Genomic DNA, 17,578 nt, shown 5'->3' on the forward strand with positions numbered 1-17,578 from the left:
CAGGGGGTCATCCTGTACCTTTCCCCACACCCACCTTCTTGGGGAACACAAATGTCCCTTTGGAGACCAGTGCTCAGGAAACCTTTGTGAGAAGGGCGTGTGCGGTTCTTTATACCAAATGGCAACAAATTCTCCCTGTTATTTTTCATTTTGTCCCCACTCCCCACCTTCTTCAAGGTTTGTAGCCTGTGACCTCCTGCCCACATCTGGAACAGTCCATATTCTACAAACCACAGCTCTTACTGAATCTCTTTTTCTTCTTTTGTACATCAGACCCCAGAGTGTTTTCCTAAACAGTTAGAGCTGCCCTCTGGTTCAGTTCAATTTAGTTCAGTCGCTTAGTTGTGTCCGACTCCTTGCAACCCCATGAACCACAGCACGCCAGGCCTCCCTGTCCATCACCAACTCCCTGAGTCCACCCAAACCCATGTCCATCGAGTCGGTGATGCCCTAAAACCCTCCTCCTGGTTTCTCACTGCCTCCCTTCTTTCCACTAAGAAACTATGCAGAGGGGTGGGGACACATGGATACAACTTCTTTCCTAGTTCCTCTTCTTGGGATTTTTAGAAGAATTCCATTGGGCTGAAATACCTAGCCAAATGATTTAAGTATAGACAAAAGTCATTGATAATGTGTTTTCCTTTATTGTTTTAGACTGTGTTTGGAGAAAAACTGGTGGCTAAATTCTTATTTGAGAGTGATTTCTCGGATGATCCAATGCTCCCCTCGCCTGACCAACTCAGAAGGAAAGTGCTTCTCAAAAATAAGAAATTAAAAGCCCATCAGACACCAGTGGATATCTTAAAGCAAAAGGTATGCTCTTGTTAAAGAGGTTACAGGGATGCTGCATGCCCAGAACAAAGAAATTGATGTCATTCTAAACTTTCAGCCAGGTAACCAGTTTTTGGAGATTCCCTTTCCTTGAATGATATATTTGAGTTTTGGCTTTTGTTTTAATAGACTGATAAATACTCTCTTCCCACTCACCTAAAATTTTATTTTGAAAAATTGACATAGCATATACCTCATTATTTAATTTATTCGGGGCAGAATAATGTGCGACCTTTATCTCTGGACCTGGGCTTCACAATTCTCAATCCCTCAGTGGTCACTGGAGTCCCCTTTAGAGTCCCTGCCCCTGTGGAGCCCTTGAACATGGGGTTGTGACCCCCGAGGTCAGCTGTAGACCCCCAGTAGCAGCAGCTCTGTGGTCCTAGCCCTGTGGAAGCTGGCACGGTGTATCACTGTGGTATGTGGACCCCAAGGCACTTCTGTATCTGCCTCACTCAAGACATCTATACTCAGAGCACCCCAAACTTGCCTGCATAGGAGGGCCCTCTGCCCGAGGATATGTGAAAAAGTTCAGGTCCAGGACCCGTAAGTCCATATGCCAGGTTGCACTTACTCATTGCACAGAACGACAGCTGCCAAAACTATTTGCCCTGTTTAGGAAGGCACTGTTGGCCCTGAAACACCACTTTTGAAACTTACCACAGCCAAGAGTTGCTGCATAAACCTCAGTCCCCAACAGGAGATAACATAAATTATATACAAATGTAATATACAAAAACAGTACTTGTCAAATAAATCAGCCCAGTCAGACTTACATTTGATCAAAAAAGGTCTGACTTTATTTTTTTATTCACATAAACATTGTATTATCATCCCTCTGATGCACATCTCACTTCTAAAGTTTAATTCCAAGGTAGATGGATAGACAGACAGAGGAAAGGAAGGGAGGAAGGGAGAGACAGGTAGATAGATAGATACAGATAGATGATAGACAAGACATAAAACCTTGAATGTATTTACTGCCTGGATGAAATAAGATGCCCCCTTCTTTCATTTCTTAAGACTCTCTCAGGAGCTCTGCATCCTCAAATGTTCTTTTTACTGCCTGGAATGGTTTTTCACCTCATCTCCTATATCACTGTAAGATTATTGCTTGATCAGTGAGAGTTCTGCTTGTTTCTTGTAAAGTGAGAAGAACAATCATGAAGAGAAGGTGAGAAGGGAAAATTAGCCAACCACAAGCTTGTTCTCAGGCAAGCCTGTTTTAAAAAGAGTGCCCAAACATGATGAAAAATCTTGAGTCTGGAGATTGATTTCTTTTAAAGATCCAAACCTGCATGTTCCTAGAAGTCTTCGTGTACCCTGGAGGTACCCATTGCCCAATTTGACCATCATGCACAGCTCTGGGCCAAGAGTTGCAAAAGCAGCCACCTTCAGGGGCCAACCAGGAAACATAAACATAAGAGCCAGCTGGATATAAAACAGTTGGGAAGTGGCGAGGAGGGCAAGGGAGTGCACATGGCTTCATGAATGAGCAACCCTAATTAAAAATTCTTAAAACACTGTATCAGCCAAACAAGTCTGGTCTGGAGGTGAAGTCAGCGCTAAGTGCCACCAGTTTGAGACCTCTACTAGGTCTGCCTTTGTGCAGATCTGCACTCCCCAAAGCTGCTGCATTTACTTGGGTTCCAGAAGCCATGACACCTATGCAGACGGGCTTTGTTATGAAGCCATTTGACCAAAATGTTAGCATGTATATGCTTATGCCTGGCCTCCTCAAATTCTGCAGCAGAAACTGACTCCCCCACGTAAAAGGCACTTTTTCTTTGGCAGCACTGTTCCTCCACTCTGCTCTCTTTATCCAGAAACTACTGCCTACATCTCAGTGCCAGGCAGATCCAGCTGCCCTCTGCTCTATGGTCTTCAAGACATATTTGGATGTTCTTGTAGCTGCTGCCTTTCCTGTTCTTTGCACATTTGCAGTGACTTACACAGTGTCCATTCCACTAATGAATAGATCGTGTTGTTGCAAAAGTCTTCTGTATGTAGAGTCCGAATCTTCCTTCCTGTTCCTCCTACTCTTTGGCACAACTTTCCTCTGCAGCTGCACAGACTAACTGCACATCTTGAAAGCCAGCATGTCTCTTCTCACCAGCTTTTCTCTTCTCCAAGCTAAACGTTTCTGTTGTGTCAACAGTGCCTCACAGGATATGACTCTTCCATTAAGACTGTTTTGATATTCTTACGTTTGTGGATATGCTTGAATTTGTCCATCTTAAAACATGATTTCCAGAACTAAGTCCATGCTCAGGGTCTGTCAACTCATGAACAGTGTAAGCATCACCTCTCTTAATCTGAACTTTATACCTCAGTTAATACAACCTCAGACTGTTTTTGCTATTTAAATTCTTTAACACCTACCAGGCCCATGTTGAGTTTGTGGAAAACAAAGAGTTCAGTTGTTTTCACAGGACTAAACTTATGTCTAGTCTCCCCACATTTCCAGGTTTACAGTTAATGTTAACCTTCCACATAAAAGGAGCCTCACATTTATCGCTCTTAAATTTGCTCTTCTTGGTTTGAGTATGTTATTATACAGCATGTAAGGTTCCCTGTGGGTTTTAACATTAGTCATCCAATGTATTTATTAGCAGTTTTCCAAACTGTGCCTTCGCTCAGATTGCCCTTGAGCCAGACGACCCACTGGAGAGCCCTGTGGCCCTTCATGCAGGACCTCCCTGGAGTTTAGGTGATTATGCCTCCCGTCTGGTTCTCTGTTCGCTGAAGCCCACATTTCTGCAGAATCTGGTTCAACCTCTTTCTTTATAGAATAGAAATTGAGGTCTAGCCATCTGTGGGACTTTCTCCAAGTCTCCCAGCTCATAGTGGCAGAGGCAGGATTCTGATTCTGGTCTTTAGGAAAGACCTTATCAAAGGCAGTCCAGAAGTCAGGATACATTGATAAGAACCACTGGGGCAGGGACTTCCCTGGTGGTCTAGTTGCTAAGCCTCTGCACTCCCAATGCAGAAGGACTGAGTAGTTCGATCCCTGGTAGGGAACTAGATCCCATATGCCACAACTAAAGATGCTGCATGCTGCAGCTAAGACCCAGTGCAGCCAAATAAAGAAAGAAAGAATCACTGGGGCACTTTGAAAGACACAGAGTCTTAGGTCCCAAATCTGCCTAACTAAATCAGAATTGCCATAAGGAAGTCCTGGTAATCTGTTTACTTAAAAATAATTTTTACCATCCTGAAAGTTGGAAAATGCTGCTTATCTGTTATTTCCCACAAAGTGAGTTACCTTACCCAAAAGGTCTAAACAGGTTTCTGTATGGGAGATTTTTTCTTAGTAAACTCGTTCTACTTCTTTCTAGTCACCTCTTTATTTTCTGTGTTCTCACAACCAAATAATCCATTCTAAGACTTTGTCAGCTATCACCTTGACATTTCCTACCATTTGACTTCCACAACTTACTTCTTCCTCCTTTTGGAAAAATGGGACAATGTAATCCCATTATCAGTGTTTTATTTTTTATTTATTTATTTATTTTTTCCATTTATTTTTATTAGTTGGAGGCTAATTACTTTACAGTATTGTAGTGGTTTTTGCCATACATTGACATGAGTCGGCCATGGATTTACATGTGTTCCCCATCCTGAACCCCCCTCCCACCTCCCTCCCCATCCCATCCCTCTGGGTCTTCCCAGTGCACCAGCCCTGAGCACTTGTCTCATGCATCCAACCTGGGCTGGTGATCTGTTTCACCCTTGATAGTATATCAGTGTTTTAAGCACAGTTCCAGACCCCCGTGATTTTCCAGGGAATTCCCTGGTGGCTCAGATGGAAAAGAACCTGCCTGCAATGCAGGAGACCCAGGTTCAGTCCCTGGTTTGGGAAGATGCCCTGGAGAAGGGAATGGCTACCCATTCCAGTATTCTTGCCTGGAGAATTCCATGGATAGAGGAGCCTGGCGAGCTACAGTCCATGGGGTTGCAAAGAGTTGGACATGACTGAGCTACTAGCATGCTGCTGACAGTCATATTGTCAAGGCTTTTCAGTTGCCTGACAGGTTGTGGGTCCAGACCTGGTGATCTGAGTTCACATGGGGCTGAGTGATGCATGCCTAGAGCTCCAGTGTGCTCAGACCCATCCCTAACTTACAGCATCTGGGTCCTTTCTATTCAAAGAACTCACCCTCAGCAAGAATAGACTGACTCACAGCCTGATTTCTGAACCCTTGGTCTTCTGAACTCCAACCTGCTAGACTCAGACAGTTCACTCAGTGCCAGGTGCTGTGCTAGGGGCTGGAGGAATAGAGCCAGTGAGACATGGCTCCTGCCTGGGCCCATTTGAGCCAGTCTCTTCACCTGATCCCTACCTCTGACCCTCTGACCTATATCTGAATTGCTTTTATCAAGGGCTGAGATCCTGTTCTTCTGTCCTAAAATAAGTAGGATATTGCAAAGAATAAGGAAGTCAGCTCTTGACTGTCATTGTGCCACCCATCCCATACTTCCTGCACTGGGGGAAGTACCTGCAAGTTGACGGGGCCTTGACACTCTGCTTTCTGATACCTGGTGGTGGAACTTTGACTGGCAGCTCTCCCCTTCCTGGTTCCCCCAACTTTCTGCCTGGGGTTGGGGGCCGGGGGGCGGGCTTCCCAGCTCTTGGCATCGCCATTCATGATACTTGGCTCCACCCTGAGTGTTTACTGTTTGGAGGTTATTTGCTTATCTAGGACAGATAGACTTGCTTCTGTAGCTCAGTTGTGCCTGGAGCATATTTCCCAAAGTTTGAAAGAACGCTAATCCTATGAGACACTCTGGGAAAAAAAGAAAATTCCCAGTTAAATAAGCGTGGGAAATGCTGCACTGAAGATCTTTGAAGAACCGTGATGTCCTTTAGCATATTTAATGAAGGCTTTGAGAAACTCTGTAGTAGGAATGTGTTTTAGTACTGTAAGATGTTGTTTTTAAGCTTCCATTGTGTTGTATGGTTACTGTAATTGTCATTTTTTTATATAACAGCTGTTAACACCCATGGAGCTAGTGTTCCATAAAAATTTTGAGCTTAGGCCATGTTCAGTTATCTGGAGTGGACTGCATTGTAAAAGATTTATCTGGATATCGACATAGCCTAAATCCTATCTTCCTTATATATATATTTTATTACAAATGCAATATAATCGCATTTCAGGAAGCTTAAGAGAGAATTATTGTAAAATATACTTAATTCCAAAGCCAAACACAACATATATCACAGGGATTCTTAACCCTAATAGAATCTATGGATAGAATTCAGGAGGCCCATGAAGTTAGATGAAAAAAAAAAAAATCTTTTTTCTTTTTTGGCCACACCACACAGCTTGCAGGATCTCATTAATAGTTCCCCAACCAGGGATTGAACCCATGCTCCTTGCAGTGGAAGCAGAGTCCTAATCACTTGGGCCTCCAGAGAATTCCTGAGAAAAAAAAAAATTACATCTTAATTTTCACTAACCTGTAGATAAAATTTAGACTTTCCTCTGATTATAAATATAAGAAACACACCAGAATAAAATTGGCGGTAATGTCTTTGTCATCAATAGAAATCACAGGTTTTTCATATTATATCAGAGTTGCTGCCATTATCTCCAAGAATTATTTATTCTCATCACTATTTCACAAGCATTACACAACCTGCCATTATATATTTTTCACTGTGTTAATAAAGAAACATATATTCCTATAGCATCGATTTGTCTTTTTAACATTTGATAACTGTAGTCAACATTCCTTTTTTCCTTTGTAATCTTGCATATTTTATTCTATGCATTTAAAATATTCTGAGAAGGATCTTATCTCACTAGACTGCCCAAGGGATCTGTGCCTGCCTGTATCAATATTTAAAATCTAGCCTTTTATGTATGTTATTTTATATAATCATTATATAGAGGCATAAAGGTCTTAACATATAGTTATCAAACAAAGGATATAGAATTATATATATTTGCATAGGTGTATATATATGTATATACTCACATGGATGTGTACACATACACTTACGAGTCTACATATGTATATACTCACATGGATGTGTACATGTACACTTACGAGTCTACATATGTATATACTCACATGGATGTGTACACGTACACTTACGAGTCTACATATGTATATACTCACATGGATGTGTACATGTACACTTAAAAGTGTATATATGTGTATACTTGCGTGACTTAGTTCCTCTATTGTTGGACTTTTAGGTTGTTTCCTGTTTTTAATTCACGCAAATAACTTTGCCTGTATTTTGGACTATTTCCTTATGCTAGGCTCCCAGATTTATATTTATTCTTGTGTCCTGTGTTATTCCCTCACAGTAATTCTACTCAAATGTAGAGGCACATGACCTTTCTGATAGCACACATCAAGTTTCCAGAAGCTTCTAAGTCTATTTTGTTAATCTGACTGATGGTTCAGATAAAAACTTTTTTGAAAAGTTGATAAAACTTTATTTGTTGAAAAAACTTTATATTGTTCAAAGAATTTTATTTAAATCAACTATTCTTTTTTCCCATCCATAGGAATTCTAACATTTCTCTCAATGTCAAAGACCTTTAGATAGTATTTTAAGAAGTGGGGGACAGTTTTTTAGCAGAGATTTTCTTTTTCAAAATGAATGGGCTGACTTACTTCCTCATCATTCAGGATTGATGATTCTCTGAAGCACCCAGGTTTCTCCTGGGAAGGAGGGAAGTAGTCCTAGGGGACCTGGATTCCAATTCCTTGTGATAGTTTTCTAAAAGTTCCTGGATTCCTCCTGCAAAGATGTTAACATTTGCCTAAGTATTGATGTTGTATTTTAAGCGAATGTAGAGTTTTGGGGTTTTTTTTCCCCTAGATAATTGAATGGGTTAAGCCACTTTTTAGGACTATGGTAAGCATTGGGTAGTCCTTTTGAAAACCATTAATGAAAGTTTAGTAGCTGGATATCTACAGTCTTTAATTATTGATATCTTACAGGCTCATCAGCTAGCATCCATGCAAGCTCAGGCTTATAACGGTAGCAATGCCAACTCCCCACCTGCTAATAATGAGGAAGAGGAAGATGAAGAGGATGAATATGATTACGATTATGAATCCCTCTCTGATGGTAAGAGAGCCAACATGACGCTGTACTCAGGGAAGCACACTTGGATGGTTTTTCTACTGGGTTTTTTGGTGTCTTTTTTTTTTTTTCTCCAAAATAAGTCTGGCACTCTATAGACAAACAGTACAGGTTGTTGTAATATTATCTAAGAGTTTCTGGAATCCTGTCACTTAGCAAGGAGGACCAAGCAAGGAAGGGGATTCTGTCAGCCACTAGAGCCATTACTAAAGGAAAGAAGAGGATGTGGAAAGCAGCACAGGAGTTGTTCCTAAGTTGGTTTCTAGAGAAAGAGGTAGAATTACAGCAGAGAGACCACATTCTTACCCTTTCATTATCTGGCATGTCTGATGATCTTGGTGGAACTTGTAGACTGTGGTTAAATCTTTTCTATCTCCTGAACCACCTGCAGGGAGCAGCATCGAGTTCCCATACTCTGCTTCTTCACTGCTTTCACTCTTGCTTTGCAAGAGCATGGGAAAAAATGAAGCATCATTCCCCTTCTGCACCCACCCCCCTACCCTGGTTCTCACATTACTAAGCCAACCAGACATTTCCTTCTGGCCCCACCAAAAGAGAAAACAATACGAGTGAAGACTAATGGTGCACTACAGAAAAGTCACAGGAATGATACTACCTACCCTGTTTTACAAGTGAAGGTGTCTTCTTACAAGAGAATTAGGTTTCAGGTGTATTTCATCTGGACGAAATTCATATCTCTGCTAGGGATTACAAAATGCTTCCACAGGTACCACTGCTGATGATAGATTGTTTTAATTTTGGCAACATCTGAAAGACAAATATGTATTCATTAAAAAAATGCCAAAGTTCCTGTTTACTTAAACATTTAAATGTAGACTATATTACTTCTCATTGTTTTGTTAATGTGTAGATATACCCAGACCAGCAACCATTTACCACTTGCATTAAGACTGCAGCCAGGGGACGTCCATGGAAGTCCAGTAGCTGGAACTTTGTCTTCCATTGCAGGGCATGCAGGTGCCATCCCTAGCCAGGAAGCTGGGATCCCACATGCCTCACGGCCAAAAAGCCAAGACATGGAACAGAAGCAGTGCTGTATCAAATTTACTAAAGACTTTGAAAATGGCCTACATCAAAAAAAACTTAAAAAAAAACGACAGCCAAGCCTCCTCCAAATATCCACTTCTCATGCAGCATGATTGTCTAGTCATGATTCCATGAGCCTCCATCATGGTCAGCAGCTACAGTCTAATCTGTTTCTGCCCCCAGATATAATACTAGTCTCTGTCCATTTAATAATTGTCCTTAGTAGTAGTTGATTGCTTCATGTGCTCAGTCAGTCGCTCAGTCATGTCTGGCTCTTTGTGATCCCAAGAACTGTAGCCAGCCAGGCTCCTCTGTCCATGGTGATTCTCCAGCCAAGAATACTAGAGTGGGTTACCATGCCCTCCTCCAGAGCATCTTCCTAACCCAGGGATCGAGCCTAAGTCTTTGGGTGGATTCTTTACAGTCTGAACCACCAGCGAAGCCCAAGAATACTGGAGTGGGTAGCCTTTCCCTTCTCCAGGGGAACTTCCTGACCCAGGAGTTGAACTGCGGTCTCCTGCATTGCAGGCAGATTCTTTACCAGTTGAATTACCTGGGAAGCCCTGACTGCTTCATACCATCAACTAAAAACTGACCTGAAATCCTGTCAGTTAACACAAGGGGCATATTCTCTAATTGGGAGACTGAAAAAGCATGATAACAGGAAGGAGTCAAGATCATTTCTTAAAGCCTATTCCTCAAAAGCTGTGGGAAAATCCTCTGGAGAAGAGAATGGTAACCCACTCCAGTATTCTTGCCTGGAGAATTCCATGGACTTAGGAGCCTGGCGGGCTATAGTCTATAACATCACAAAGAGTCAGACACAACTGAGTGGCTAACACCTTTACTTTCACTTTTCTGAATCCATTGAAAGCAAGTCAGGCTGAAAACTCACCTAGGTAGCCCAATTTATCTCTTTGACAACTCTAGTCCTCAGTTTTCACATATATAAAATGAGCAAATTTCTCTAAAACCTTTTTTTGGCTATAAAACTATGATAGTTCCTGGGAACTATCTGAAAATTACTTACAGAAAATCTAAAGGAAGTTGCAAATGAGGCTCATTTATTTCAGGAAGTACTACTCTGCCTTTTGGCCAGTAAGTTCTTAATGAATATTTATTCAATTAAATTTTATTAAAGCAATATCAATTAATTTTTCCCCAACCTTGCTGTACATCTTAACTAGCGTTGAACATGCACTATAGATTTGAATTTACAACTTTATATAGATATTCTGTGACTTCATATATATGAAGTCTAATGATTGCATGATTCTAACAAATTAATCAATTTCTATCCATTCGACATGAAGTGTTTTGCAGACTGTTAGGACCATCAGTAACTGAAGATAGGTAGTGTGAATGTGGCAGCATGATTAATGTTAACAATGTTTGCACTTCTTTTATTGCTAGTCTTTGCATCCCTTAATAGTCAAACTATTAAATCAGTGGAAGAGTTCTTATTTCATTTATGTTGTGATTTAAGCTGTTGTTATTTATGCTTTACTTCATACCTTAATTTAATTTATCTGGCTTTTTGCCTTAATTTTCCTTACTTTTATCCCCTTTCTGATTCTATTTTTCTGTAGCAGATGTCCTTACTGCTTCTCCTGCTCCTAACAGTCAGGAAGGTAAAGCCATTTGAACCTGGCATTTTAACTGCATGAATGTCAGCATTCTGTTTTCTATTGTTTAGGTCTGATTCGCATGTGACACTTAAGAACAAAAATGTCATTAACTGATTGATCTAATTTATTTCTTGGCAGCCTGCATGGCCCTGATTTGGTATAAGGATATTTTGGTCTAAGCATTTGTGGTCTGATGAGATAGTAAATTGTGGGTGAGAAATGAGCTTTCTTGTTTGTCATTTTAAAAGAACATAATCATGTTTATTTTCCTAAAACCTTTACAGTCATTTTGAATAGAAATACCAAAGTAAGAGCAAAGTAGAAGGTTATCTGTCAAACTTTGGAAATGTTTAAATCTATCTTGATTCTTCATCTTAAGATTTTCCCTTCATAAATTGATAGACAATTATGAAAACTTTACTTTCCAATTAAGTATATTTGTGAAAACTGCATGGCAAATAACAATGCCTTTTTCCCCTCTGGTTTTGACATTTCTAGAGGTAAAAGAAACTAATAGCTTCGTTTTTAAGTGAGAGTGATTAAATCATGTCTGTACCATCAAGAAGTGATTCAACCAATCAACCTTTCCCAAACTTGTGTGCTGAGAGCTTCTTGACAGGGTATCTTCCATAATCTGTGCACAGTTCTAATTGTGCGAAAATAAGTTTTCTCATTTAGATTATGTCTATATGGTACCAAAACTAACTGGTAAGTTAGTCCATTCAATCAAAAATGAATATATCATTTAACAAAATTTAAAAATTTAAGCCATTATTTTGGTAACATGTAGTCAGCACCTCAGTCTTACAGATAAGAACAAGAACCTGGATATTCTTGCAGTGATGTAGACACAACCTTAAAGTAAAGCATTCAGTTCTTATTCACTAAAGCCTGCCAACTCATTTTCAGACAACATTCTAGAAGACAGACCTGAAAATAAATCATGTAATGACAAACTTCAGTTTGAGTATAATGAAGAAATCCCCAAGAGGATAAAGAAAGCAGATAACTCTGCTTGCAACAAAGGAAAGGTAGGTGAATGGTTTCTGTTCCATTGTACTTGGACATGGTACTCTTGTCAGTTTCAGATAGGATTTCACTCCCTCCCTATCCCTTCCCTTCACCTTTCCCCTCACTTTCCCTTGAATGCCAAAGTCAGTGATGATATGGGCCCCCTTCTATCATTTATAGAAAGTTAGTCATTTATTCATCCAGCCAGTACCTACTGGAGGTGTAGCATGTGGTAGGCACTAATGTAACACAGGCGGTGATTTAGCAACGGAAGTAAACATGTCAACAGTGCTTGGAAATAATTACAAAGAGCAGTGATTACACATTGTTATCAGATCATCTGGAAGATGAAGTTGAGAAGCAGATTAAAACAGGGCATTCAGAGCAGGAGGACAGCCTGGTATGTTTAGTGAATTGCCGGAAGTTTTAAAGTTGTTTGGGATGACCAAGAAGATAAACGGGGCTGATTGGGAAGTGTTAGCAGAGGGAGGACACTAAGAATGGAAAAATAAATGAGATACCTGGACCCAGTCCTCAAGTGCCTCACAGTGTTAGACTTTGAGCAAATTGATAGTTGCAGTGACATTGTTGGAGAACAAAATAACAAAATGTGCCAAGAATTTGAGCCACAGAAGATACATACTCCATCATCTATTTGTTCAACAAAGATGCATATAATGTTCTACATTTTAGACCCTGAACTATATGCCCTGGGGGAAGATGAAAAATGTTAGACTCAGCCATTGCTCTCAGAAAGCTTTTCTCTAGGGAAGGTGTTAGAATGTGTATATGGATAAGATAGAGCAAGTGAAACACACTGATGACAAAAGAGAGGAACAAAGAGCTTTGGGGAGTCAGAGGTAAGTGATCTGATGGGTACCTTCCCTGTAAACCAGTATCATTGTTCCCTTGATAGGTTTATGACATGGAACTGGGAGAAGAATTTTATCTTCCTCAGAATAAAAAGGAAAGCAGACAGATTGCACCAGAGCTTTCTGACCTTGTCATCTATTGCCAAGCAGTAAAATTCCCAGGTAAGAGTAGACAGTATCATTTATAGCATTTAAAGATACCAAAAGATACAAATACACTATTTAATCAGGTATTGTGAATGGTCTCAAAATAACTAAAATGTGTTGCAGAAATCACTGTTCCAGTACCTTCTAAATATTTATTATTATTATTTGCTTTGATGCTGATGTGGATAATACCATAATATTATCATTTTTTCAGACCATACCATTTCTCTTCATAATAGTTAATAATAATCATAATATTCACAACAACTAATAGCTAAAATTTATTAAGCACTTAATTTTAAGTACCAGGATTTGTATTAAATATTTTACATACATCATCTTAAATGACTTCATAATAATTCTGTCAGTAGGCAGATTTATCCCTATTTTTACATAAAACAATCTGAGAGAGATGAAATAATTGGCCCAAGGTTTCAGAGCATATCAGTTAAGACTCTTTTCTTTGAAAGTGGCAGAAATTGGCATAAGCAAAGAAGAAATGTATTGACTTGTGTGTTGAAAAATGAAGAGATAAACAAGTTTCAAATACATCTCTATCCAGGGCTTTCCTTTCACTTCATAGGATCACCCCATTGACTCTCACTGGGTTACCACGTGTTGGCCCTTTTTCCTTCATGGTGGCAAGGCAGCTGCAGCAGGCCAGCACTGCATGCTTCTAGATTCAGCTTCAGGATGAGTCTCTTTCAGAACTTTCAGCAGCAGTTTCATTGTTTTTCATTGGGTTTTTGCCCATCCCCAAACCAGTCACTGTGATCAAGGACATGCAATGCTCTGACAGTCTAGGGCAGTGGTCCCCAATCTTTTTTGGCAACAGGAGCTGGTTTCCTGGAAGACAGTTTTTCCACAGACTGCATGGGGGAAGGGGTGGGAGAGGAGGACAGAGGAAGGCTTCATGATGATTCAAGAGCATTACATTCATTATACTGCTGCTGATCTGATAGGAGTTGGAATGGGAAAGGGCTGTAAATACGGATGAAGCTTTGCTCACTCACTCACCTGCCCCTTACCTCCTGCTATGGGGCCCTGTTCCTAACAAGTTACTGACCACTACTAGTCTATGTCCTGGGGATTGGGGACCCCTGGTCTAGGACTTATGTCATGTGCCCCATCCCTGAGCTAGGTAGTGAGTCTCTACCCAAACTGCAAAGATCAAGGACAAAATTTCAGTGGAGATTTCCCCAATTGGCCATTTTTAGAAGTACAAGTGAACTTACGCTGATAAACCATTGCCCCCAGAATTGTGCATTTCAGTTAATAAAGGATAGAATTCTGATTCTGAAGCTCGTCTGCCTCCAAAGTCCTGCTCTTAACCCTGGGACTACCCTCCTGTCTTGTTAGGGTGTGCTGCTAGTGAGCTCATCGAAATGGAACAGCAGGAGGCAGAGGGCAAACAGGAAATCCATAAATATCTGGAAGTCAGAAAAATTCATCTCCTCTTATTAAGAAGAAAGATTTCCTTGTACAAGATTTCTGAGGACAGGAAAGCAGCTGGCATTGGGGCACCCATCTAAATGTTAGTAAGCAGCTTGGATGAATTTGACCTAGAGAGGGAAATTAAAACACCAACCCTCTTTTTTTTCAAGGTGGTCTGGATGCAGATCCTGCTTCCAGAGGCTTTATCTTAAGACCCAGTTCTCACACTCTGCCCTGCAAAGGGGACAGAGGTCTTAGGCTATCAAAAAATAGATAACCAGTGGTCTCTTCACACACCAGAGGAGGATAAAAATCATAGAACTTTCTCAATTTTAGATTTTCTCTTATAAACTGCTTTTATTTTTTACTTTTTTATTATTTTTTTCTTTTTTATTTATTTTTATTAGTTGGAGGCTAATTACTTTACAACATTGTAGTGGTTTTGGCCATACATTGACATGAATCAGCCATGGATTTACACGTGTTCCCCATCCCGATCCCCCCTCCCGCCTCCCTCCCCATCCGATCCCTCTGGGTCTTCCCAGTGCACCAGCCCTGAGCACTTGTCTCATGCATCCAACCTGGGCTGGTGACCTGTTTCACCCTTGATAGTATACTTGTTTCAATGCTATTCTCTCAGAACATCCCACCCTCGCCTTCTCCCACAGAGTCCAGAAGTGTGTTCTGTACATCTGTGTCACTTTTTCTGTTTTGCATATAGGGTTATCGTTACCATCTTTTAAAATATATAAATATAAACTGTTTTTAAACTTTTGGCAGCTGCTACTGCCTATCTGCTAGCATATTCTGTTGAGGAGGATAAGAGTGAATAAGTAGCCAGCAATGGCAACCCACTCCAGTAATCTTGCCTGGGAAATCCCATGGACAGAGGAGCCTGGCGGGCTACATATTCATGGGGTCGCAAAAGAGTCGGACATGATTTAGAGACTAAACAACAACAACAGATTTCAAAGAAACGAAAGAACCTGGCCATGTAGGTTTAGTTTCACAGATTCGGACTTTCTGTCTCATGAGTACACCATATCTATAGTTAGTGAAATTGTTCTTATCATGGGATAAAATTCTTTCACTGTCAATGAGCCTCATGGCCTGCATGTCCCTCATCTCAGGAACAAATGTGAAGACCACTCCATCCAAGAACCATACTCACTGCATCTCTTGTTCTTTATAAATTTAGCTGCCACTGCACCCAGAATGTTCCTCTGGCTCTGTCTTTTCCTCTCAAGCACTGAGTCAACAAAGAGTACAAGTTCCCAGAGATATTTGAAGTCACCATGAAAGATTACATTTCTCTACTGATAGAGGATCGTGGAAGGGTCAAAGGTCATTTGGTACAGTTTCTGACGAGGCACAGGCAGAGCATGGGGTTGTTTGGCTTGTTTTTAAAATTCCAAGTGTGCTGTTTTTTAAAGTGTTTAAATAGCACACATCCTTTATAAGTATGCTATATTCTAATCCCCCACTTTTTAACCTTTCTTTTAGTAATTGAAGTTTCTCACATTTTTTCCCCAAATTTATTTCCTTTCTCGTAATGACTAAATTGCATTGCCCGAATCATTGTCGTAATAGCTTCTAAATATTTATTGTCATTATGATTTGTTTGAATAATTCAGGAGGAAAATACCCTACAGTGTGAATTTCTTTGAGATCCAACTTAAAAATTTATATGAATATAATAATTTTTAAAAGTGTTCACTTTGCTCTACTGTTGGTTTAATTTTGCTACATCATCAATGTCTATGCATCTCACCTTTCACCATCCCAAGTCCCTTCCCAAGGAGCCACCATGCAAAAAGTTCTTTAGAGCAGGGAAGCACCATGAAGACCATGGGCGCGTCCTTCCCCAGATCAGGGACCTGCTCCACGGGCAGTCACTCCTCAGGTGACTTGGCCAGGGCGGTTCTATAACTTCTCTGCACTTTGGGTTCTCTACTGGTGAAAGAGGCGTAACTTGCAAGGTTTTTGTATAAACAGCCCTAACTTGCAAGGCTGTTATATAACTTAGCAATAAGGCGCACAGTGTGACTAGCACACTATCTAGAAAATAATTGGCTCATTGGAAATGGTTGTTGTCCTTGTCATTGGTGAAGGGACCAACCGGGCAGATTAAGGGTCTTTGTTGCTCTTTCAATAACTTCTTTGGGCCTCTCCAGATTCTTTCCCTTTTCTTGATCACTCATCGCTTGTTTTCTTGCTTGCTCACCCCACCCCAGAGAACACCCAGGCTCCTCAAAGGGGATCATGTACCCTTGGGGGATGTCAGCATGTTCCAGGGTGTGTGCAAAAACCCCACAATGAATGCAGCCCCTCACTCTGACCCTTCATCGGTTTTACTCGGGAGAAAATCCACTGTTACATCATTGTGTAGAGGGCAAAATTCACAAAAAAAGTTTTAAGATAAAGAATTCACTTGTTCAAGTTTGTGCATCTTCACAGTTTCAGATACTTCAGAGGAAAAAAAAGATATAGAAGCTGCATAACTACTTTGCACTGAATATTTTCTCTGAACAGGACAACCTACTAAGTATGCAGATATACATTATCTCATGTAATCCTAACCAGGACTCTCTTAGAGATGAGGAATAAGTGGTGAGAGAGGTTAAGTAATTTGTGTGAGGTCGCTCCGCAGGGAACAGGGTTTAAATTCCAGAGTCTACACTCTTCCTGAGCTCAGTTGTGTCCGACTTTTTGCAGCCCTATGGACTGTAGCCCGCCAGACTCCTCTGTCAATGGGATTTTCCAGGCAGGAATATTGGAGTGGTTTGCCATTTCCTCCTTCAGGGGATTGTCTCAATCCAGATATTGAACCCGCTTCTCCTGGGTCTCCTGCATTGGCAGACAAAATCTTTACCACTGAGCCACCTGGGAAGCCCACAGTCTTATTAAACACTACTTACTCCTGTCTTCTCACATGATATTCTTGGAAAGTTTATTTTCATCTTAAAGTGGCCTTCCTGAATACTGCTTCAGCTAAAGGAATTACTCTCTAATGGCACAATTGTAGAGAGTGGGACCAGTTTGAAGGCAACTCTGGTTTCACTGTTGCCTTTACATCCTGCCCAGCTGCCAGGTTTGTTTGGTGTGAATTTGTTTCCTCATTCAGCAAATACCTGTGAAGTTCCTGATGTGCCCTAGCACTGGCCAGGAAGGATCCAAAGAGTGGGTGGACCAGGAGTGAGGGAGAGAAGCCCTGAAACATAGTTATCAGCATAATCTGTTTCCCATTTAATCCTCAGGTTAACCCTGTGAATGAGTTCCTATCACTGCACCCATTTTGCAGATAAGGCAGCTGAGGAGCCAAGAAGGTAGATGTTAAATCAAGGTTCCTATGGGCAGGAATTGATTCTGGACAGTTATGATATGGGCTTCCCAGGTGGTGTTAGTGGTAAAGAAACTGCCGCGAGTGGGCAGGAGACTTTGGGGACTGTGGGTTCAATCCCTGGGTTGGGAAGATTCCCTGGAGGAGGGTATGACAA

The 17,578-nt window shown here is 40.9% G+C and overlaps 1 protein-coding gene across 3 annotated transcripts in view; it reads left to right on the top strand.

The window, feature by feature from the left end:
- PLCE1 (phospholipase C epsilon 1) overlaps window positions 1–17,578 on the top strand; it is a 364,525-nt gene that overhangs the window by 317,795 nt on the left and 29,152 nt on the right. For all 3 annotated transcript variants that reach the window (XM_061162214.1, XM_061162213.1, XM_061162215.1), the window contains 4 exons: window positions 655–813; window positions 7,798–7,927; window positions 11,527–11,648; window positions 12,545–12,662. In XM_061162214.1, coding sequence (XP_061018197.1) covers window positions 655–813; window positions 7,798–7,927; window positions 11,527–11,648; window positions 12,545–12,662 — 529 coding nt within the window. The remainder of the gene's footprint in view (window positions 1–654; window positions 814–7,797; window positions 7,928–11,526; window positions 11,649–12,544; window positions 12,663–17,578) is intronic.

This window comes from Dama dama, chromosome 15, assembly GCF_033118175.1.
Source record: "Dama dama isolate Ldn47 chromosome 15, ASM3311817v1, whole genome shotgun sequence".
In the NCBI taxonomy this organism is placed as follows: domain Eukaryota; kingdom Metazoa; phylum Chordata; class Mammalia; order Artiodactyla; family Cervidae; genus Dama; species Dama dama.